This window comes from Cupressus sempervirens, chromosome 5 (assembly GCF_028749045.1).
Source record: "Cupressus sempervirens isolate cs-2001-9-10 chromosome 5, ASM2874904v1, whole genome shotgun sequence".
Taxonomy (NCBI): Eukaryota; Viridiplantae; Streptophyta; class Pinopsida; order Cupressales; family Cupressaceae; genus Cupressus; species Cupressus sempervirens.
The window spans coordinates 119,985,836-120,011,996 of NC_143122.1; the positions used below are offsets into that span (position 1 = coordinate 119,985,836).

Consider the following 26,161-nt stretch of genomic DNA (forward strand, 5'->3'; position numbering starts at 1 on the left):
GGTTAGGGTAAGGTTCTAGGTTAGGGTTAGGGCTAGGGTCAGGGTTAGGGTTAGAGTATGAGTTAGGGTTAGAGTTTGAGTTAGGGTTAGGGTTATAGTTTGAGTTAGGGGTAGACAGAGCATTATAATTGGGGTTAGGATTAAGGTTAGGTTTAGGGTTTGAGTTTGAGTTATGGTTAGAGTTAGGGTTAGAGCTAGAGCTAGAGTTAGAGTTAGGGTTAGAATTAGGGTTAGTTTTAGGGTTTGAGTTACCAATAGAGTTAATTTTACAGTTGGGTTAATGTTAGAGTTAGGGTTAGGGTTAGAGTTTTGAGTCAAGGTTAGGGTTAGAGTTAGGGTTAGGGTTAAAATTAAAATCCAATTATGGTAGAGTTAGATTTACAGTTAGAGTTATGGGTAGGGGTAGGGTTACGCTTACAGTTAGGGTTAGAATTAGATTTAGGGTTAGGGTTAGGGTTAGGGTTAGGTTTATATTTAGAGTTAGGGTTATATATAGAGAGAGTTATATCAATGTTAAGGTTAGGGTAAGGGGATTGAGTCAGGGTTAAGGTTAGAGTTAGGGTTAGGGTTAGGGTTTCAGTCAAGATTAAAGTTAGGGTTAGGGTTAGAGTCTAATTATGGTAGAGTTAGATTTACAGAAAGAGTTAGATTTAGGGTTAGATTTAGGGGTAGGGTTAGGGTTAGGGTTAGGGTTAGAGATAGGGGTAGACAAAGGGTTAGGCTTAGGCTTGGGCTTAGGGTTAGGGTCAAGGTTAGGGTTAGGTTTAGGGTTAGAATATGAGTTACGGTTAGAGTTTGAGGTATAGTTAGGGCTATAGTTTGAGTTAGGGGTGGACAGAGTATTAGAATCCTAGCTACGATTAGGGTTAGGTTTTGGGTTACGGTTATGGTTATGGTTAAGGTTAGCGTTAGGTTTAGGGTTATAGTTATAGTTAGGGTTAAAGTCCAATTATGGTAGAGTTAGATTCAGGGTTACAATTAGTGGTAGGGATAGGGTTACAATTATAGTTAGGGTTAGGGTTAGGGTTAGAGTTAGAGGAAGGGTTATATTTAGAAGTTTTCTTATGGTCACAGTTATAGTTAGGAGGGGAGTAAGGGTTGAGATTTTAGATTATATTTATTATTATATAAGGTGCCCTATACAATAATATGTATATTCCCACGCTCATGGATAAGGTTAAGGAAAGAAGTAGGACTGTGGTTATTAGTGTTACATTTAGAATTTCATTTAGGAGGGCATTGTGTGCTATTTTTTCCCCTTATTCAACCCATCACTGATGTCTGATCTGAGAGACCTTAAATGGGATAGGTTCTTTGCAGAGGGTTAACATCGCTAAAGTTGGCAGCTAACATTTTGTGTTGGCTCGGTTTCTTCATTGACCACGCTGGATCATTTTTTCTTGGTCGGGTTGATTCATGCTGCGAGATTCGATAACTCTTATTTCTTCACGAGCTATCTTCCCATCTTCCCAAAAGTGCAAGATGTTGCCATGCATTCCCATTCTAACGTTTCTTTATATGCTAGTGTCTTTGAAACACTCTAAAGCCTAGAATTGCACAAGATGCTGCCATGCATCTCCATTCTGATGCATCGTCATGCTACATTGTTTCTTCAATTCTCTGAAGCCCAAAATTGCATCATGCTACCACGCATTGCCTTTCCAACATTTCCTCACTCCACAATGCTTTCATGAGTCTTTAAGACCCAAAATTGTGCCACATGGAGGGGGTTCACACCTTTTGTGCTATCTGCTTCGTTTGTTGGGAGGAATCTCTTCACTACATCTTAGTCATCCATTGGAAATAAAGCCAATCTTGATCGACGAATGTGATTTAATCCTTCACTGGGAGGAGTTTCCTCGTTGCATCTCAGTCATCCTTTTTGAGGGGAGAATCTACATCGACGGTTGCGACTTAATCCTTCATTGGTGAGGATTCACGATGCATCTATGCCGTCTATTTCGAGAGGAAGACCTTCATCGATGACCATCATTCATTTTTGGGGAAACCAAATTCCCCCTTGGGATCAACCTTGCATTTTTTGTGGGAGGTTAAGACATCATGTTATCTCGTTTCATAGTTTTTTGCCAGCGACATGAATGTCTTCCTCTTCTTTCCATGAGTCTCCATTCTAGCGCCTCCTTAAGCTGCATTGTTTCTGCAATGCTCTAAAGCCCAAAATTGCATCATGCTACTACATGTCACCTTTATGACATTTCCTCACTCTGTAGTGCTTTTGCAAGGCTCCAATACCCAGAATTGTGCCATGTAGCGGGGGTCCCCACCTTTCGTGCTATGGTTACAATTTAGATTTTAGGGTTATGGTTAGAATCAAGGTCAATTCTAGAGTTTATAGAATATTTAGAGTTAAGATTAGGGATTAAATATACATGAGGGTTAGCATTGGGTTGTATGATAATTACAGTTAGGATTATAGTTAGATATATCATTTAGATTAGGTTTTAGTCAGGGTTTAATTAGACTTAAGATTAGGGTGAGGATCAAGGTGAAGTCTATATTAGGGTTCATATCATGGTAGGATTGAAACTAATGTTAGGGTTAACATTGAAATTATGATTAGGGGTAAGGTGAAGATTTATATTTGGTCATGATTGTGGTTTGTGCTAGGATTAGGGTCTAAGCTATGATTAATTTTATGATTGTACCTTTAGGGTTAGGGTTTTGTTTAAGTTTATGATTATGGTTACAACCATGGTTTATGGTTCAAGTTTAAAGTTGGGAATGTGATTAGGATCAGGGATTAGTAAATTTTTTAAGAGTTCGGTTATAGGTTTACACCATGGTTAGGACCTTGGGACTGGATTTAGAGTTTAATATCATGGTTATCCATATAGGTAGGTTTAGGATTTTGATCAATATTTTGGAGTTTTTTTTTACATTATGGTTAAGGGTTAGATTTTAGGGTTAGGACTATAACCAATATTAGTGTGTAGGTTTTTGGTTTAGATTATGGTTTGGACTGAGATTTTCGTTATATCAATAGGGATATGTTTTAGTGCTATAATTATAGTTTAATGTTGGATTATAGTTATATTGTACATCATTGTTGGGGCTAGGGCTAAGGTAGGGGTTGTTGTTAGGGTTAACTAAGGATGACAATTAGGATGGTTTATCTTTTCAAGTAGAAAAAAAACTCATATTGATTCAAAAACAAAGAAATTATACTTCGAAAATATTTTTCTATGTCATAATAGATTCATTTATTTTAATTATTGTATTAGTTAATTAGTTGTTTGATGTTTCAAAGTAAACATGGCTTATTTTATTTAAATTTAAATAATATTATTGTTTTGAATTGAATTTAGCTTAATTGTTAATGATCATATTTATATTTCTAATATTAACTCCAATTTGATCAAAGACCAAATATATTTTTGGTATTTTTGTAAATGAACTTGCTTAACACTTCCCTATTTCAAAGTTAATAAAATATCATTTCTATTGTCTTAGATTTGAGAGTAAGTATATTAAATAAGTAATAATAAATGAACATTATGATTAATATATTTCTAAAATAAAAATATATTACTTAAAAACTTGTTTACTTTAAATGAATAAAGTACTCATTTACTTGTAAATTTTAAAATTAGAAATTAATCTACATATATATAAAATATTTATTCTTTTTCCTATTTGCATACAAATTAATTAAAATCTAAACTTTAAACTACATAAATATTTTAAAAATATATATCCATCAATAAATAGTTTAGAATAAAGTAAAATCTAAAAATTAGACACATATAGAATCTTTTTAATTTCTATATACATATTTTTCTAATTTATTTCTACAAACATGCAACTGATATTTCTATTATCCATTTTTTTCCATTCTAAAAAAATCTAGATGTAAATAGAATTTTTTTAGATGCATGCAATCTTTCTAATTTTTTCTACATACATATATTAACATTTCTATTTTATATTTTGTTTTTACATTATGGTTATTTCAATCAAAATATGTAGATGTAAATAGAATTCTTTTCAAAAAAAATTATTTAAATTTAAATAACATTATTGTTTTGAACTGAATTTAGCTTAATTGTTAATGATCATATTTATATTTCTAATATTAACTCCAATTTGATCAAAGACCAAATATATTTTTGGTAGTTTTGTAAACAAACTTGCTTAACACTTCCCTATTTCAAAGTTAATAAAATATCATTTCTATTGTCTGAGTAAGTATGTTAAATAAGTAATAATAAATGAACATTATGAAAAATATATATTTCTAAAATTAAAATATATTACTTAAAAACTTGTTTACTTTAAATGAATAAAGTACTCATTTACTTGTAAATTTTAAAAAAAGAAATTAATCTACATATATATAAAATATTTATTCTTTTTCCTATTTGGATACATATTAATTAAAATCTAAACTTTAAACTACATAAACATTTTTAAAATATATTTCCATCAATAATTAGTTTAGAATAAAGTAGAATCTAAAAATTAGACACATATAGAATCTTTTTAATTTCTAGATACATGTTTTTCTAATTTATTTCTACAAACATGCAACTGATATTTCTATTATCCATTTTTTTCCATTCTAAAAAAATCTAGATGTAAATAGAATTTTTTTAGATGCATGCAATCTTTCTAATTTTTTCTACATACATATATTAACATTTCTATTTTATATTTTGTTTTTACATTATGGTTATTTCAATCAAAATATCTAGATGTAAATAAAATTCTTTTCAATAAATCTAGATGTATATAGAATTCTTTTAATTTTTTACATACATAAAATCTTTCTAATTTTTTTCTACATACATAAAAGAATAATTTCTATTTTCTATTTAAAAAAAAAAGCTATCATAAAGATTGATAAAAAAATTGATTGCATATGCATTCTTTAGTTTGTGTACTAAATGCACAAAATAAATTGTATAGATTAAAACTTCCCGTGCACACAATAGAAATATCAGTTACCAAGAATAGTCGGCCATAAGCAATCAAATCTTAAACTCTGCAAAATTTCTTGCAAGCAATCTTTGTTCTGTCTTCGGCTGAAAAGGAAAAAAAGAATTTCAGATCTGAGATTGTTTAGATTGCTCTATTCGATTCAAAAAGCCATGGAAGTCACCGCAATTACATCTCCAAGAGGCCTAATGTGCCTTGATTCAATACCCACATGCTTATCTCCACGAAAAACTCTGCACAGGTCCTCCAGTGGCCTCAATTTTGGTCATATGAACAGAATTCTAAATCTAAATGAAATTAATTAAAATTGAAATATAAATCAAAGTAGAATATTATAACTAATTTTGAATTTCAATTTACTTCTACATCTAAATCTAAATGAAAATGTAAATAAAAAATAGAAATCTCACCTGCAAAAATGTTACTCCAAAACTTCAATTTACTCCTATTCAAAAACTCCAATCTAATCCTCCAATAACCTCCACCTCTTCCTTCCTGCAAAAACATAAAATGAAAATGAAATGAGGAGCCTTGGTTTTATAACTTCTGAGAGGCTCCTCATATCCCCCAACAGACGTCTCTTCACATTCCACGAATTTATTTCAAATTCCCCCACTCCCCGCAAAAAAAAAGCATGAATGTGCATGCAAAATTATATTTAACAAAAAAAAAAAATCATATTGAAATTATTTCGCCCCTATTTTTTCGGGCCCTATTTTTTCGGGTCCTACTTTTTCGGGCCCTACTTTTTCGAGCCTATTATTTCGGCCTCCATTTGGCTTCCTATTATTTCGGCCAGCTATTATTTTGGGAATTCTTTTTTAATATTTAATTTGGAAGTTTGTAACTGCTCCCAATTCTTTTTTATTGACAAAGAATCTTGGCATATTCTCGTGCTAGGCATTTGTGCTGCCATTGTATAGATCATCTCTCGACGTAATAAATATATATTTTAATTAATATTAGAAAGATTTTATTTATTATTTAAAATATGTTACTATAAAATTAGCAAAAGTATATGATAAATTTTAAATTAATATAAATAATATAGAAAAATATATCTGTCATATTAAATTAATGATATATAAAAAAATTAAAGTAATATAGTAATTGTAGTTTCCAATTTAATAAATAATAATAATAAATCTCATTTCAGCTAATTACTTATTAAAACTAATATATAAAAAATTCTAATTTAATTAACAAATTTCTTAAATTTATATTATCCTCAATTTAAATTAATATAAACATATAATAAATAATTTAGAAAAATATATATTATAATTAATATAAAATAACAATGAATAATTTAAAATATAATATCTAGAATTTTATTTAGAAATATTTGTCTTCAATATGTGGAAAAAAGGACTAATAACGAATTAAAAAACAACACAATCTACTAGATATATACAAAGACCAATGAGACCAATCAAATTTTAGATGTGCCTAAAAGTGTTGGTCAATTATGAAATAATTGTAGACATTCAAACTTGTACTAATCAAAATTTAAGCATAACTTTGAGGGAAAAAGATACCGTTTACAATTATTATTATTGGATTTTATTTCTCTCCTAAACCTTTGACGCACATGCTTTTGAAATACAAAATATAATTAGAGGCCATAATACCACGAAAAATGACATCCATTTGACTTTGGAACAGGAATGATTCCTGGCTTCTTCTGGCGACTGTCCGCCGCCTACATTAATTAATATTTCTTCCAAATTAATATTGATAAAAGCCCAACAGCATAATCCAGGCTGTTATTTTCAGATATAAATAGTTGAAGGCAAAAGATCGTCTTTTCGTTTATACCCGCTGTTTCACCCTTATCTACTGGCTGGACTAAACTTTTTATGCTTCGTACAACGAATTTTAAAAAGCAAAAGAAAACACAGTTTCATTGAACAAGCTTTACACGGGCAATGTACTTTTTTGGTACAAACGAAGCCAATTGCCGTAGTGGGAAGGGCCTCGACGAGAATGGAATTAAATCCAACTATTTATAGAAAGGGAACGTTGACAAGGCACTAGAGCAATCATCATATGTAAATGTAAATGCTTAGAAATTGTTAGCGGTTTAGTTTAAACCACAATCTTTACCACTGCACAAGGTTGCAGGATTTGCAATAGATGATGATTCTCTGTTGTGAACTGGAAATAGCGAGGTTATTGCAGCAGGTGGCTTAAAAATGGTAATGAATCATTTTTATGAACGTAGTTTTACTTTTTCCATTTGACCTCGCTAGCTGGTTTAGGCTATTTCAGTAAACTTGGCCATGAATGACAGAACACTCCTCTAAATGTCCGAATCTCTATTTTTCGACACGTAATGGCAATTTTAATCACGTGTGTGATAGTTTTGTTTTTTGAAATAAATTCAGCTTGATCTGTTGGCTCTGAAGCGATTTCATATGAATTTGTTCTTATGGAAGGAAATTCAGTTTCATTTGTGTGTGCTAACATAATTTCATTTAGTCAATTCCCGTTAAAGATAAATTCTGTTTGTGTTAAACTATTTATCGCTTTTTTTTAATGTGCTAGAGTAATTCTAGATAAGTCTGTCTTTGTTAAAATAAAATCTGGTCAATTTGTTTGTGGTAATGCAATACAGGCATATTGGCAGAGTTAATGCAAATTCAACGAGATTTGGTTGTGTTAAAGTGAGTTCAGGTAAACTTCTTGTGTTAAGTAATTATGTATATAATGTGAACCAATCTAAAGTAACTGTCAAAAATTATAGTATATTTATTTTGCCATTAGGCAGAACCAATCTGTTTGTGTCTTGGTTGCAAATTGAACTGAGCGAGGTCTTGGAATGTTTATCTTGAAGCAAATTGACTTAAATTTGTTTGTTTATGGGTGAGTGGAATTGAATTTATATGTACCAGGGTGAAATTTGCTTAACTTGTACATTGATCATTTTGAAGAACTGCCATTGGAGGCTTTTAGAGAAAATTCAAGAACCGAAGTAACTTTTTGGAGATGGGCGAAACGCAACCATCCATGGAGGGGGAATAGGATCGAGTTGAGTGAGTAGTAGTTGTTTTTTTGACACCAATGGTCAATACATTGAGAAGAAGGTTAAGATGCTTCTTAAAAATAAAACAAACAATGGTAAAAGAAACCATCCCACATGCTTACTGATTCATACCCATAGAACGTGTTTATAATGAAGTAGTCATTGGACTTTAAATTCATTTTATTGCCATTCCTTTTATTAGGAAGCTGGGTAAAACAATTTTAATAACTTAAAAAGTGCATCACATAAGAGTCACATCACATAAGAGTCACAGTGGGTATGAATCTTAAGGATTCCCAAACTGTTCATCTTAAATTAGTCTTGAAATAACTAGAATCAAGTGAGAATAGAAGTACGAGGCAGAATGCAGAGTTGACTAAGCCACACTCTCACATGGAAGGCCTTATTACTTCCTCTCGTTTCTGGATTTGAGTGGCAATCCTGTCATTTGAAGTCATTAATCCTTGTGGATTGAGAACTATTAAGAGGGAGGTTTAGGTATTTAGATGTAAAGTACTTGACAGCTGAAACAGCTGTAAGGGACAGAGAGATACATGAAGAGGCTGGTTGAACACCTCCCACATGACCATACAACATCACACTAGTGGTTTTGTCTAGCAGCCTCGCTTCATCTACACTACCAAGCTTGTTGGGTTTACTTAAGTCGTCTTGTAAATGGATGAGTTCACTTTGTTCCTCTCTATAGAGTCCTTGTGATCGTAATCGTGTGGGACCATACATTCTACAAATAGTTGGCTGCAATATCCATTGTGGAGATATTGTATTTGGGACCAGAATTGCTCCAAAACAAGTTTTAGTTGTAAGCAACCTTGTTCCTATTGCTCCAATTATTGTTCAATCTTTTTCCTTGGGCCAGTTTTAAATTAAGCAAACTGATGATGAACTTCATATTGCTCATCTGATTCTTTGTTGATAACTTGATAGTGAATTTTTATCCTAAGGGACCTTCCTCACAGATCCGGAATGAACCCTTCATAGCTTCAGTATAGGCATCTCTTGTACTTAGTTTCCTAACTGACAATTCTTGTGATTGAGTTCCATGCTCCACATCAAATGCTGTCCTCAGTACACGAACATCCCTTCAATCCAAATTTCTCTAGTGCAAATCATCAAAGTTTTGAGCCACACTTCCTCGTGCAAGGATATTCTTGGCATTGGCAAACAATTTCAGTCTCTTGGATATTCCAATCCTATGTGCTCCAACTCCTTTCATACAACATTTGGGTTGTATCCGTTTGAGGACTACTTTGTTACTGTTAGTGGCTTACATGCACTTCACACCACAACAGATTCTATATTCTCATGGCTTGTCCTTGCAACTATAAGGTGGTTTTGATTTATCTGGTGAAGTTGGGAGAATTTCTCTAAGCAGGTGATGAGGACATACCAGGTGTAGTTAAATAGCTGACCATAGTCCAAATGGAAGAGGGGTGATAAAAATGAAGACAGCTATATATGTAGCTAGATATAAATTGTTTGACAACTTAACCAACTGTGAGGATAGACAAATAACTAAGCTATTAGTGGATTTTTAAAACAGCTGCAAAAGATAATAAAAAGCTTAATGCATGGCTGGGACAGAAGTAAAGGGTAGATTGATGCGAGCAACAAATGGACAGACAGCTAGGAACAGTAAATGACATCACTATATACAGGTTTTGCTTATGTAATGCTAACACAGAGAAACACTTCCTGCAATATGTTCATCAAGGTACATGCATTTAAAGGTGGGATGAGGGATGGATTGTTCACAGACTTAGACAAGCATGAATCATACTTTTAAATAACTACATTGTTTGGATTATCATTTCTGTTTCTTATCTACTTAAACATGGGCATCTTCTTTGAATGGAGGTCCTAATTGAAATGCTTGCACATTTCAGGTAGCTTTATTTGGATGTGTATATAAATTGTTTGCTCCAGTACATTTTGCGGATGTATTTTTGTTGGATGCACAATTCATAATTTCCTCATCGTGGTAGATATGGCACCTTGTACCAGACAAGGTGTATTTAGCACACTTATATTGTAGATTGCTGTCTTTCAGATCTGTCATCCTAAAATGGTACTGATGACATGATATATCTGTTTGGAAAATCTGGAAATTGCAGACTGCCTGTGTAATATTTACTACCTGTAAATGCACGTTCCACCACACTTTGTCTTTTTGGTGCATTTCTGTTTTCTTGTCAACATCAGTTTTGTTGAAAAAATGGCCTGGTTTCCTTGTTTAAAGGAATAAGAAATTTGTTAAGATTGGAGTGAAGAATGGTGGACATTATGTTCTAGTTCTGCTTGGCTTCTTGTATACCTATGTGTTGAAATCTTAGAACAAATTAGATTGATGACCAGGAATCAAGTTCAACAACCCGGTTGGAAACAGAATACAGTGTGTGTGAATTGTGATTGCTTTTGTAATTCTTGTGATTGGTTGTTAATCTCAATGATTTTTGTATGGCCATATAATTTGTATGTCTATTTCTGTCCTTGGTTGTTGAAACTGCAACACTTGGTTCTGAGCTTTATATAGTAAGTACAAGAGATCCATATGTAATCTCCAAGTTTTAACCACCCGTAAAAAAGTATAGACAACAAATATTATATTCCTTCTAGGCTATTTCTGCACATTGTTGAATATATATCGCTTTCCCTGTTTTTTAAGATACCAAATCGGGGCTGTTTGTGATCTTAAGAAATTGTGAATTGTTTTTTTTGGAACATTTGAGTAAAACTCACATTTCACCTTTCCTAGCATATGGTTAAATGCAAGCTTATACATTTTTAAAACATACAGGTGCAAGTCATATTTCTTCTTTTGTAGCATATAGCTAAATGCAGTATTATTAATTTTTTGGTTCTAGGTAGAGTATACAAGCTGACTTAATAATACAACTTGATGTAGCAGGTTAACAGAAAAAGATGCTTTGTTCTATTGATAGCACTATATTCGATTTATGTCAATTCCAATCTCATCCAAGCTACCCTGGAAGGTCCGAGTTCATTCTTAACTTACTCTGGTTTATTTAAATCCTTGTGTTGTAAATTTCTAATATGTATCTGTTGACCATCACAATATATTTATTTTCATTTTTGTCATTCTTATACTATCTACTGTTACTTAGATCTACTGTTATTTCAATCAAATTATTGCATTCTAATATCTTGTTTGTATCCATTTGCTGTCAAAAATTATTTATTTTCCTTTGCGTTATTCTTAGACAATTTCCAGTCACACTTATACATTTTCATTGTTAGCTTAGCACATCTCATTGATTCTTGAGTGTGATGAGTCCAAAGATCTGCATCTTTGTTTTTAAATAGAAATGGATGGATTAAAAATTATAACCACTTGCTGATTTCAGTAATTGACCGACATCTATTCCCAGGAATTTCTACTAAAATTGACAACTGTAAAAGTGCAACTTAGCTACTTTTTGATGTAAATTGTTTTGCAGCCCTGTTTTTCGAAACTTTAAGTAGTAAAGAGAATTACAAAATTCAAGGACAAGTTTGATATTGCAAGTTACTCAAATTGACTTGATGAGATGTATTTTAATATTCATTTATTTGATACTGCATATAAAATACTTTTTCTTCTGCCAGGGGATGCACTCCAAGTAATAAAAGAAACGCTTCATGCAGAACTAAACTGGACAGGCAATGATCCTTGTCAAAGTTGGGAAGGTGTTAATTGCTCCGATAATCATGTAGTTGACTTGTGAGTTCATCTTATCTACATCTATTACCATATTTGTATCTTCTAATTTTCTTTTACTCTAAAATGACAATACTACAGTGTTGCACGAAGCTCCCATGACAGTAGGATGTGGAGACACATTACCAGAATGTTTAAAATTTTGGAAAGAAAGAAATCATTAATGTCCACAAATGACCAAGAATGGGTCAAGAGGACTGGAATGTACATCAGTTACAATATAAAAAAACTAGGGCTTAAAAATGAGCCCTAGTCTCAAAGAACATACAAAAAAGCAGGAAAGGCAGGAAAACAAATAAATGAATTTTTATTTTTTAATAATTAATTAATGAAAAGCTAAATGATTAATTGAACATAGAAGAAACATCATGCATTATTTTAGGTCAAATAAATTAAAATCTAAAGACAATTAGTTCTACTTCTAACTTCTCTATCTCATCATTTGACATTAACTAACAATTCAAACCAAACACAATTTGGAATAGTGGGGATCATTGCATCACATTTGCATGTTGATCTCATGAGAATGAAGTTGAAAGTGGATCATTTGAATTAGTAAATTTAAACTGAAGTAACATATCTGAATATATATATATATATGCAATAAAACCAAATCATAAAAGCTAGTTCAAATAGCTGAAAAGTTATTTTCTTTTCTTTTCAGAATCTTCACCCTTAATCACTTTTCAAATTTATTTTGATTGTCCTATTAAGTTTCCATATATTAATGGCATATATTAATTTAAAACAAGCCTCTCTAAAGGAACTAATTCTCTCAGTTTTGGCATTTGAATTTGATAGATTTTTCTTGTGAATACAAATCAATTAGTTGAGCTATTGATGACTTCCCCAGTCAAAGGAAATGGACATGATTATCTTAAACAGGGTTTTCCATGTTTTGCAGTTCTTTCTATATTCCATAGAAATAAAGTTGCCTTATATATAACCCACATAACACAGGGTGTTGTTGAAGAATATAATATCTCAGGTTGCTTTCGGCTGTCAGTGTCATTTGATGAATTCTTATCCATGCTTTTTCATATCTTGATTGATTTGTTCTGCAGAAATCTCTCGGAGAAGAACCTTCATGGTAATCTGCCTGCAGAAATTGGGCTACTTTCCTACTTAAACTCGTTAAATCTGACAAGTAACTTTATAGAAGGAACTATTCCAACTGAAATAGCTAACTTGACAAATCTTCATACTTTGTAAGTATTCATGAGCTTATCTGCTGTTCAAAAGTTCAAAATAAGAAATAAATTGATTTCAAAATCTGAAATATCAATAGATTGATTTTCCCAGTAGTTCTAGTGGCTATTGATGTTTTCATTGTTTTGAGATGGTAGGATGGATGGATAATATGCCGAGAAGGATTTTTTGTTATCTGATATGGTTTCAATGATTGCAAGTGTGCATGTGGTCACACACTTCTTAATATTCTAACGTGTTTGAAATGTTGAAACCTTAGGGCCATATCTGCTAGTCAAGTGACAAAAGTATATGTTAGTGGAGGGATAAAAGTCACAGTGCATCCCCTTTTTCACTTGATTGTTGTTGATTTGCTTTCTTATGACAATGCATTACTAGGATAGTTGAAATTTTGAACTAAACTGTGTTGCCCAAGTTGATAAAATTAAAATTGTTATCTATGCCTATGGGGAATTATTGTTTTGAAGTTTTCTCAGCTGTGTATAATCAATGCTTCGTTTCAGAGGAAACAATTTTGATAATAGGGAGATTTTACCTGCTTATAAGTCATGTACTGTTGCAGATATAATTTTTTCAACACTACTGACATTTCCTTTCATAGTTTTCTTTTCATAGAATTAAATTATCATTGCACCCGTACAAAGTTCTTGTATTGTGTCATGTTTTGAAGCTAAACCCTTGTCTTTCCATCCATTCAAATGGCTATGTTTCAACTTTCAAGCTTTTCCTTGGTCTATGTTGTGTTTTGTTTTATCTCTTTGTATCTTTGCAGATCAACATTAGTGACCTTCAAGAAAATTCACCAAGGTGAAGGTGGCTATTAGCAAAGACAATGAACTTTGGATGTCAGAATGTAACCCTATTGTTGAGTGCACACCTAACCGGATGGGGCTTCTTTATCAGATAAGATAAGATAATGATATTAATGTCCAACAAAAGACCACCAAAAGGTCTCTGGGACTAGAAGGTTACAACAATGAGGCTGACAACAGCAGGAGCACTCAAAGGTGCCCGAAAATAAAAGCATACAACAAAACAAGAAGAAGAAAAGAAACAGAGAGAGGCCAAGAGAAACGACTAGGAGTCTTTTCTAGGTAGAAAGAAATCAGTCATAGATGGATAAGCTTGCCGATGGGTAGAAGCTCTGCTCTATCTCTGAGAACTCATAGAGGAGTGTTGCTGCTGCAAATAGTCGGTACAGGATCTAACCGATCTGGTAGATTTGGAATGGTCGGAGGAGTTGGTAGAGCTAGACGACCTTTTCACACCACGCAAAGGAGATAATGGTGTGAAAAAGGCAGTAATGAGCTGAGTAGAAGTATGTCGGTGAGGAAGGAGTGACTGTAGGGTGCTATCACGGAGCAAAGTGGCTATCACGGAGCAAAGTGGCCTCCTAAAGATAAAGTGCAAGACATCGCTGATCATAGTAACTGAAGAAATCACAAATAGAGAAACACTCTCGGAACAAACAGAAGAATCTCCCTCTAATTTCATAGTAGATAGGACAACGGAAAAGAAAGCGAATCTTAGTCTCAGTCTCATCCAAAGTACACAGCTTACAGATTCGCTTTCCGTTATCAATATGATGGTCAGTCTGAGCTCGAAGATGGTGAGAACCAACTCTGAAAGACCCTAGGGAGATATGCAAGGCATGAGATCACCGCCGAGAAAGGTGGCTAGGACAAACAATAATCCCATCAAAGATCTCCAAAAAGTGCTCCGCATAAAAGGACATCCTCGGATGTAACTCGGCAGGTGGGTTAATCCAGGTAGTAGCAATGTACTGTCTATAATTGTCAAGTCTAACATGTTCATTTAACTCCTATTGTGAGGGGAGAAGATGAGAAGGGGCATTCAACAAGAACTGGTAAGGTGGGGAGGCGGTTAATATCTATCCCAATCGATCCCAGCAAAGAAGAGGCCTATGCATACCAACAACGAGCACGAGGACCATAATCAGAACTCGCCATAGTAACCAAAGAACAATAAGCTAAGTAAGAGTACTGATCACGGTCACCAACCAAATCCGTAAAACCACGTAGACGATGGAGGAACCAAATCAGATCAAACATGGCTACGAGACTGAAAGGATGAGCTTCGAACTCAACAAGAATGATACTATGGGGAGTAAATCTGTGACATCTAATGATGCGCCGCAAAAGCAATGTCTGAACCCGCTTGATCGATGCCCAGTCAGAACCAAGGAGAGATGGGCCCCAGATCACAAATCCATAAAGAACTGTAGGCCCCACAAGGGAGTCCAAGAGGGATAACTTGGACCAGGTATCCTGAAAGTGATGTCTAAAGCATTATTTCTCCAGCATAGCAAGAGAGCCCATACCCTTGTTGACCCGAGGCAGAATTGCTGATCTCATATTGAACCGCGGCCCAAAAAAGTTAACCCCTAGATAAGTATAAGATGAAGTGATCTCAATCTCCTGTCCTTGAAGAAAAAAGTGAAGATGGGAAGTCTTCAAGCAGTTAAAGATCATGACCCGAGTCTTACCCAAAAGAAAGATAGTTTTTGGGAATAAAAATGGTCAAGGCATGAGTTTAGGGGTATACATGTGTGAAGAAGATCTTATTTGCCTATTTCTCAAGAAGGTAGGTAGCAAAAGCTTATTTTTCTTTAAGCACACACTAAATGTTCCATGGAATGGATCAATATGATGGAAGGGGTTTTCTTGGAGTGCAAAGGCTTCAACAAGTTTTAGCAGGTTCAAATGCAAATCAATATGGGACTTTCCTCTAGAAAATATCCTCACAAAGTTCTTATTCCTCCAAATCTTTAGCACTATCTACTAAAATCCAAAGTATGTCCCTAGTCTTGAATCGGATGAGTGATAGTACCTAGCCGAGCTTGGGCTGCCATTTTTTTTAATGTGAAGGTTTTTAAAGCATTGCTTATTCCACTTCTTGAGTTTATGTTTCACTTATTGCAATCTTTTGACAAAAGAATACATTGCCCTGCCATTAGCAAACTTCCCTTCATACCTCCAACCAGTCATTAAGTCCTAGAGAGAAAGATCCTGCAACCATATAAGTTGAAACTTAAATGAAGAGTTCTTTGAAGCTCTGAAAGTAATCGCCGAGAGTTTGATTTGCTAGTAATCAGATCCCCTCCAATCCTAGATCTCCAAACTTGTAGTCCATCTATCCCCTATCCAATAGCAAGATAGAAGAAGTTTATTGAGCCTCTCTAAAATAGTGTTTGAACCACTTCCATTGTTCCATGTGAAGACACCGTTTTTGGGATTCACATCAATAACATTCAAACGATCTATTATCCCTAAGGAGGTAAGCAGATGGATCAAACTTGACTAAGCCCCCTTTTCCCTCCAAGATACACACTACATTAAAATCACCTGTCATAATTCGAGGAAGAAAGGGTACTAGAGAATAGACAAATCTAATGTGATCCAAAGTTACAATTTGCTCAAAATGTCCATAGGAGCATAGACACTACTAAAGAGAGAAATTTCACTTGAATCCAAACTAGAAGCAACCATAGAGATAGAAGAACAAATCAAAATCCAGCAAATGGGGAAAACTTCCTAAGTTCCCAAAAGAAAGCCACACCAACCGAATCGCCATGGGCTTCAAAACATTAACATGAACCATGATACTAGATTCTAGGAGCTTTATTCAACAAATCATCCATTATCAATTTTTTTTTTTTGATAAAGATGAAGTCCGAAAAATGAGAATTAATCAAATTAGGAATGGCCTTTGTCTAGTGATGCTATTCATACCCCTCACATTCTATGATAAAAAAATAATTTATGAACGTGGAAAAAATGAGAGTTGTTGTAGGGTTTTCACACCATCGCCCCATTGCAAATGGGGACCCCCTTTTTTTCCTCTTCGTCTAGTCCTTTTTGGCTTTAGTTCTTGGTAGTCTTGGGCCCAGTCTTCTAAGATCCCCTCTTTCGCATGAGAATTGGTAAAATTGGCCAAGTTCGGAAAGTGTTGTCCATGTGGCTCCTAGAATGGAAACTATTTGTTTGTTGGAGAATTGAATGTCTTGACATACTATTTTTAGAAAGTCTATTTTTAGTAAGTTTATTTTTAGTAAATTTCACTACCTCTCAGATTGACCTTATTTTGACTTTGGAACAACTTACTATTTTTAGTAAATTTCACTGCCTCACAGATTATCCTTATTTTGACTTTGGGACACCTTACTGTTTTTAGAAAGTCTATTTTTGGCAAGACTATTTTGGAAACAAGTGAGCTCCAATTGATAAAGAGACAAAAGGGTTGCTATTTCTATATCCAAAAGAATGAGCAAGCAAGACAGTCAGTCGGAAAATGGTTAAGTTTGGAATCATCCTTGAAATATCCAAAAGTGGAAAGGCATGAAAACATCAGGAAAAATGGTTGTCGCGGAATTCTTCCATCATGGAAAAAATCCACGATCACTCAAAAAAATCTTGCCTTGGAGAAAAATGGTTATTGTGAAATTCTGCATCGTGGGCAAAGTCCATAAGCACCCAAAAAATCCCGCCTTGGAGAAAATGGTTGTTGCAGAATTCTTCCATCATGGACAAAATCCATGATCACTCAAAATTTCCAACCTTGGAGAAAAATGGTTGTCACGGAATTCTTCCATCATGGACAAAATCCAGGATCACTCAAAAAAAATATTGCCTTGGAGAAAATGGTTTTCATGAAATTCTTCCATCACGGACAAAATCCAGCCTTAGAGAAAAATGGTTATTGCGGAATTCTCTTATCATGGACAAAATCCATGAGCATTCAAAACTTTCTACCTTGGAGAAAAATGGTGGTGGTAGAATTCTTCCATCATTGACAAAATCCATGATCACTCAAAAAATCTCGCCTTGGAGAAAAATGGTTGTCGCAGAATTATTCCATCATGGAAAAATCCATGATCACTCAAAAAATCCTACCTTGGAGAAAAATGGTTGTCGTAAAATTCTTCCATCATGGACAAAATCCATGACCACTCAAAAAACCCGCGTTGGAGAAAGATGGTTGTTGCGGAATTCTTCCATCATGGACAAAATCCATGACTAAAAATTTCCGCCGGCAAGAAAATTGAAAATCTTGGAAGAAATGGCTAAGTATTTAGAAAATTTCTCCTTCATGGAAGAGAAAAATGACTTCTTCGTGGAAGAGAAAATGGCTCCTTTGTGGAAGGAAAATGGCTAAGTGTTTTAAATTTCTCTTTCATGGAAAGATAAAAAATGATTAAGTGTTGAAAAATTTCTTCCATGCTGATCCACAATCCCCAGCTCTTTTGGTGCACTCTTTTCCCCCACAGTTCCCCTCCACCCTCCACCCTTGACTTTCGCTCCCTTACCTTGCACACCATTGCTCTTTATCACATTCCTAGACAGCCTTCTATCCACCCCACTTTGCCTCCTTTCGCCTACCTTTTCACCCCTTCCCACATTTATGAGGCCATCAAATCCATGAAGTGTAGTAGAGCTACTGATGAGGAGGGTTTCCAGGTTGAGCTTTTCAAGTTTAGTGCTTCAGTTCTAGGCCCCTATCTCTCTATTCTTTTCAATAGTGATTCACACGGCGTTTCCAACCTCTTGGTCTAGGCATCTGATTTATCCTATTTTTAAGACCGGCTCTGTCTCTGATTTGGGGAACTACAGAACCATCATGATTGGGCACACGTTTGCCAAACTATATGCAACATCCCTTAATGCTATGCTATCTGCGGAGCTTGATAGGAAAGGTTGTAAGGCTAGAGGGCAGGCTGGTTTTCGGGTAGATTATCAGAGTATGGATCACATCTTCACTCTACGGGCTATTATTGAGGAGGCTAGACATAGATCGGAGAAGGTCTACTATTGTTTTGTTGATTTTCGCAAAGCTTTTGGTTATGTTCCTAGCGTGGCTCTGTTTGAGAGGCTTAGGGAGGTTGGTATTTCTGAGATGTTACGTACTGCTATTATGAGACTGTGGTTGGCAGATTCAGGTATCTCGAGGGCTTCTCGGATCCAATTCATAGCACCATTAGGGTTAAGCAGGGGTGTCCTCTCTCCCCTACTTTGTTCGGGTTATATATTGATGAGCTTGAGGACTTCCTCTTGAAGTCTTCGCTCCTTGGGAATGGCTGATATCTTCATCAGGTTTTGGTCTCCATCCTTCTTTTTGCTGATGACGTGGTTCTCCTTGCTTCCTCCCTAGATAGGTTATAGAGACTTCTTGATGGCTTGGCTTTTTTTTGTGATTAGCGACAGCTTGTGGTTAACTTGGGTAAGACTCGGGTCATGATCTTTAATTGTTCAAAGACTTCTCATCTTCACTTCATTTTCCAGGGTCAGGAGATTGAGATCACTTCATCCTACACATATCTAGAGGTTATGTTTTCCAGTCCACGATTCAACATGAGACCAACTATTCAGCCCAAAGTTAATAAGGGTATGGGTTCTCTTGCTTTGTTTGAGAAACAGTGTTTCAGACATCACTTCTAGGATACCTCGTGCAAGTTATCTCTCTTGGACTCTCTTGTTGGACACTAAACAACTCCTGCAGTCAACACAACTCTGCAGATCACCGGCCACTGTCTCATAGCCATAACTCCCATGCACTGTTGATGGTGAAAAGACATCACAAGATAAACAACAAGAAATGGAACCCAAACCAAATTTGCTTGCCATCAACTCTTCAGCACAAGGATCAAATGCTAACTGATGCACATACCCTGCAGTATAATGCTGATAAAAAGAACCAACCTCAGTCAACAGCTCACCATGAACAAGTGATACAACCCACTGTGACTGATCACCAGCTAAGTCAGGAGATGTCATAGCCAAAGGAGTAGAATCAATAACAACAACTGCTGAAGCATCACTCCCAAACTCCTGCTCTAAGTCGTGTATTATCCAGCTGTCAACCGCAAAACCTATCGCCATGTCATGCTCATCACAACTCTCATCTCGAGGCGTCAAACCTTCCCATAACTGATGACAAGCACTCACAGTGTAATGCCGATAGAATGCGTCAATCTCAGTCAGTGGCTTAGACTGCAATCCAGATGAAACTAACTGCAATCGATCACTAACCAAGTTGGAACTGACTACTACCTCCGAAGACATCGCCAAGGGAGTAGTATTACTAGCAGGAACCATGCCAACTGTCGGCTCACCAACATCACACATGATCTTTGATACAACATCTCTAGTCTCCGTGCCATCAGTACTAGAGGCCACCACCATGTCAGGCATACAACAATCTGCTGCAGCACCCAACTCAACTGAACCTGACTCTAGTGGGAACGAACCTGATATGCCAATGTTAGTATCAAGGATGGATGCATCCCCATCTCCACTGTCTCTGATAATTTCGACCATGGACATCCTCGGATCACCAGACACCACAGCTTGTGACTGTACAGAATCTGGTAAAGATTGCAATAGCTCTAACTCCATGGTCACCTTAGCCAAATGAAACTGTGACTCCTCGAAAGCCAACTGTGTACTCTCAAGAATCTCAGAAGTCACCTCGAGCTGCTGAGTAAGCTCACTCACCTCATCTTCCTTGGCCAATAATGCATCGTATGCTGTACTCCCCCACTCCATAAGATAACCTCTGTCGGCTACCAGCTGCATATAATTCTGTCTCAGAATCCGAATAGCCTCCCATAAAGAGTGGATCTCTGTCAAGGAAAAATAACTGCCTCCTTGCTCATCACTAGTAGGAGAACCCCATCCATAAACTGCTAACAACTGACGAGCAACATCGAAATGCTGGCAAGCGATAGCAATGTCTCGCTCACTAACTCTCAACTGACTAGACACATGATGGCACTGGCTAGATTGTCTCCTACAAACCTCTTCTGATGCACTGTCTAAAGGAGTATCCTCAAAGTTATTGGTCTCTAGAGTATTACCAACCATATCCTGCGAATCAACTCCAATGCTCATGTCAACATATGGAGTATCAAAATCTGTAGCACCGCTGTCCAACTTCTCTGTACCAAAAGAAACTGCCAAGGAAACTAAGTCTTCAAAACTGCCCACTGCATCCTCCTGGATGTCATCAATGCCAGTATGATCCTGGGACTCATCTGTACACACTGCCAAATATGAAAGATCATCAACACATTCCAACAAGAATGGTCGACTGGATATGTGAACAAAGCCCATCATCGGTGTATAAAAACTAATACCAATATCGGACAAGCTGCTGGCACAAGAAAAGACAACACCGTGCAATCTGCTAATCAAATCCATGATAGCACCCAAACAATCACTGCTACCAAAAAGTGTTAAAGATCTCCAGTCAACTGAATCCCAAATGCCAATGAAATAATCTCGAGTCCATATTCGTAAACTAGAATTAGCTGGTAACTCAAGCAAACTCCTCAGTTGAGTAATATGACCAATACCAACTAACTCCACATACCTGTCTGACATTGTCCTTGTATCCTGGATGTGAATGCAAGATGAACTCACAACACTATCAACGACCACATATGATCCGCCTACTGCAGAAAGCTGAGTATCAGGAGTGCAAGATGAAACTAAACTCAACTCCATGCCATGCTTATCCCCATGTCTCTCCCAGTCCTGTAATGCCAATGGAGTATTCACCAAAGAAGCTCGAGTGTCCTCGAGCTCGCGAGAAAGCCTGTCAACTTCCTCCTCCTTCCTCCTCAAGGCATTTGAATAGTCTCCGACAAGGCTAAGAAGATGGTCACGATCTGATAGAAGATGTAAATAACTCAACTTCATCGTTCCCATTCCTTCCCTAATCACCTATAAGTCAACACAAGAAGACTTTCCCTGAACTCCCTTATGTCTACCTTGTAACTGAATCATCCGGATGTGATCCTCTATCATACCCCGCATTCTGTTATGATGAGATAATGAAGTCACAATACTATCTTCGCTCACCTTCAGCTGGCTGGACAAATCATGTGAAGTACTACCAACCTCAACCTAATGTGATGAAGCATCTATCTGTGCCTGATACTCTCTCTTAGCAAAGTCATGAATGCTCAATGTCTGCTCATCTCTACCAAGTATCTCACCATCATGCACAACAACATCCTCATAATCATCATCTGAACCCACTACGTTGTAGTCACTGCCTGTTGGAACTAAACCATCCCGAGTACCTGTGACATCACCCTCTGACGACCTGTATACAATTGTCTCAACTTGAGTATCAAGTTGACCGTTACTATCAATCTGCGTAATATCCATTACCACTACCTTCTGAAGTATTGTGTGCCCAACATCTTCCTCCAAACTAGTCTGATTTTTGTTCTCCCTAGATTCAGCTATATGTTGGTCACCAACTGCTGCAAACTCCTTGTAGAGGTTTCTAGATACCTCACTTGTAGAGACCTCTTGTTCCTCTTTCTTTTTGTTCTGTGATGTAGTCCTCTTAAACATGGAAACCATCAATTGATTCATCCTTTTCTAACTTTCATCCAACCTTTTCAAATTTTGTTTAAGCTTCTTCATATCCTTGTCCCACTACTTCTGGGTACTTGAAGTAAACATGATTAACTAACTGATTCAATGTCCAATCTACCCAACAGGATGGCAGGTCAATAGCTCTGATACCACTGTAATAACCCCAACAGGTTATAACTTCTTCCAACACCAAAAATCTTTATACTTCAGTTGTTTGACATTTCATCAAACACTTTGCAAGCAAGGGGTCATCTGACTGATATAACTTTTCAGATTGCTGCAGTGATTCTTGTTTGGATTTGCCTCAAAGAGAATGCTTACAAAGACTCCAAATTGTCTAAACAATGTGCTAACATAAATATGCAACTAATTTTGGCAATAGTGAATGCATATATGAGTTCTAATCATGAAAATAATCACCTACAGCCAACTAATATTTTAACAAACAATTGGTATGCAAGCTAACTAGCTGATAAAAAAAATGATATATTAACGCTCAAGGACAACTATTAATGACCAGCAATTGTATCTCCTTGATTGAGAATGAGTATCCAATACAATATTCATACTAAGTTAGCCAAGACTCTTGGCATTTACAAAGATATCAAAATATGATGATTGCTGGTAAAGTAATATGCACCTACAGCTGCCAATGAAAACTAATGCAATACTAAATATCTAATTTCAATACTCCCCTACAGCAGTACGCTAATCACATGCATGATTAAATACAACTAAAGCCATGGATTGCTGATCAAGTGAGAGTTTTCGTTCTCAATGGCCAGTTGTGACTATTGCAAAAACCTTAGGCTCCACAATGCACATCAACAAACATCAACATCAACAACAACAAATCTGGATGATTAGAATGAAGCCCGGGGTGCCTATTTATTCTTTTTCCTCCACTTTCTCCAGAAGCTTCTAGAACATTATTTTATTTTATCTATTAAGTGACTTTATAAAATATTTTATAATTCAAGTCACTTTATTAAATTAATTAAATATAAAGTTACCTTTTAATATTTATTTATTTGATAACTTTATAAATAATTAACTTAATACCACTTATTTATTTAATTAAAATAATTAATTAGTCATCCTCATAAAATATTCATTATTTTGGACAACCTAATTAATTAAATTAATTAAATCAAATTGCCTCCAAAATCGGGACATGACAAAAGCAGCGATTGAAACCCAATGAGGAAGGAGTCTTATGTTTGGAAGGTGGATCGACGGACGATGATTTGGATTCGGTGAACGGCCTTTTCCACTAGCAGATGGAGGATTACGAGCTCTTTTCGAGTTGTAATATGTTAAGGATTGACGAAGGTGAGAAAGAAGAGGAAAATGAATGTCCAAAGGAATACAGAGAAGCGGAAGAAGGAAAGACGGTTACGACAAAAGCTGAAGGGAAGAACATACAATACAAACCTAGAAAAAGGAAAGATTTCACCGTACTGTACACAATAAACGGACCGTGCAGAAAGAAAATGTTACGTCGAACCATAGATATAGTAGAAAGGTGTTGGCAGCAAGGAAAACACATCATACAGTCTGCATAGGAAACAAAGAGGAAGGATTTAATAAAAGCTTCAATAGTATGGAGTGAAGGTTCTGAAATCAAGAATACATTTATTGACAACAGGGAGTGGTAGCTAACGAAATTTATGGTACCGAGTTTCGAGAACAAATTGGGCGATATGGAAAACCTGAGGGAAAGATCGTGTAACTTAAATAAATTTGATGAGCGACGATTACAGACACAATGGGTCACGAAGGTGACACAGAATAGGTGCAAAGCATGGCGTGATAAACACCTAAAATTAAATAAGTTTCAACTGGGCCAGTTAGTGTTGAAGTATAATGGGCGGAATGAAATCAAACTTGGAAAGTTCAGAGTCAAATGGGTAGGACCATACAAGATACAAGAAGTTGGTGATAACGGGGTGATGAAGTTATGGATGCTCGACGGGAAGGAAGTACTAGACACTGTGAATGGGTTAAAGTTAAAATCTATCATGAAGGGAATAGTCCCTCATCGACGAACAATTGATTTAAAAAAAAAGAAAAGAAAAAAGAAAAAAAGAGAAAAAAAAAGAAAAAAAGAGAGAAAAAAAGGAGTTATAAAGATACCGTATGGCGTGCAGGAAGCGGAGACAATAGGTGGAAAAACCATATGGTGTACGACAAAAAGGCCGTACGGTAGATGTGAGTAGACAACAAAGTAGCATACGGTGAAAGGGAATAAAGGGTAGACCATACGACACAGCATAAAGACCGTACGTGTTGAGTAGTGACTAACACAAAGGTCGTACGACATACTCTAAAAGAGAAGTTGGAGGAAACCAAAGACCATACAACGTATGGTAATAAGGAAGAGCCGATGTACGGTGATAAAGAAGAGAGCTGAAGACATAACAAGACCCGTATAGTGTATGACTTCATAAAACAGAATATTAAGACCGTACGCCTTAATTGTACGGACATCGGTAGTAGGAGAACCATACCGTACAATAGCAACAGTCGAGGATGCCGTACAGTAGCAGGAAGACGGTACGACTATGGCAGAAGCAATCCATTGTGTAGCTATACACCGTATGGTAGTGGCAGCAAGGTTGTAACATAATAGAGGAGACCACTGTACAGACATAGAGGAAGGGTGATAGGAGGTTTTCTTAAAAAAAAAAAAAAGACGGTGACAGATTGAAACAGTTCAGAATGAGTAACGTATGATATTGAAGGGAAGGGAAAGACCAAAAAAGTAGTAAAATGTAAGCGGTTGGCTGAAAGAGTATGGAATCAGAAGAAAATTACAAAAATGGTGTGTTCCATGGACTTTTGTGTGGGTTTGATGAGACCTGGAGCTGCTGTAGTCATGGAGTGTCTGTGTACCAGAGGTGGAGAGAAGAATAGAGCAAGCCTTTTGAGAGGGGTGATATGCTTTGAGGCCCTTGGAGTAGGTGTTGGATGTGAAGCTGTCTTGGTGGATGCATAGAGAGCTTGGGAGGAGCTGATCATCTAGTTGAAGGTAGTATAGTGACACTTGGCTTAGTGTACCCAGGAGTTGGAAGTAGAGAAAGCGACACGGGCGGATATTTTGTAATTGTCGTTCGGAGATGAGCCTCAACATCTTGGAGTATGTGATGCCTATCAAGCTAGCAAACAACATTGGACTCCCTTCAAAGATGGAGATTCTTGGCGTGCCTCTTGGGTACTTCAATTACTTCATGCTGATATTTGTGGTCCTATAAATACATCTTCAGTTACTGGTTGCAAATATTTTTTGCTTATTGTTGATGATTTTAGTAGAAAAATGTGAGTGTACTTTTTAAAACAAAAATCAGATGCACTTAGTACATTTTAGAATTTTAAGTTGTTGGTTGAAAACGAGTCTGGCTGCAATATCGTTTCACTCAGAACAGATAATGGGCGGGAATTTTGTTCTCATGCATTCTCCGATTTTTGTGCTGGACATGGCATCAAGCACCAATTCACCATACCTTACACTCCTCAGGAAAATAGTGTTGTTGAGCGTCACAATTGTATGATTGTTGAGATGGCTCGTTCTATGTTACAACACAGGAGTGTTCTTAATAATTATTGGGCAGAAGCAGTGTTTACTGTTGTCTACCTTCTGAATTGTTTCCCTACTCAAGCTGTCAAGAACAAACTCCTGAAGAATTGTGGTCTGGTCGTAAACCCAAGATCAACCACTTGAAGAGTTTTGGCTCTCTTGCCTATGTTTGGATTCCTAATGCTAAACATTCCAAATTAGATTCCAAGACTCAGAGACTCATGATGACAGGGTATAGTGACAATCATAAG

General features: G+C 36.0%; 1 protein-coding gene across 5 annotated transcripts in view; it reads left to right on the forward strand.

Annotated features, from left to right (window-relative positions):
• The first annotated feature begins 6,798 nt into the window (after positions 1-6,798).
• LOC149554800 (uncharacterized) overlaps positions 6,799-26,161 on the forward strand; it is a 309,622-nt gene continuing 290,259 nt past the window's right edge. For 2 of the 5 annotated variants that reach the window (XR_016364417.1, XM_089828797.1), the window contains exons 1-4: positions 6,966-7,140; positions 10,905-10,992; positions 11,606-11,720; positions 12,782-12,925. Coding sequence is in view for 4 of the 5 variants with exons in the window: in XM_089828797.1 (XP_089684923.1) it covers positions 7,093-7,140; positions 10,905-10,992; positions 11,606-11,720; positions 12,782-12,925 (395 nt within the window). In the remaining variant the exon portion in view is untranslated. Of the gene's footprint in view, positions 7,155-10,904; positions 10,993-11,605; positions 11,721-12,781; positions 12,926-26,161 lie in introns of all 5 variants that reach the window. The other 3 variants (XM_089828801.1, XM_089828800.1, XM_089828798.1) reach the window with 3 other exon arrangements.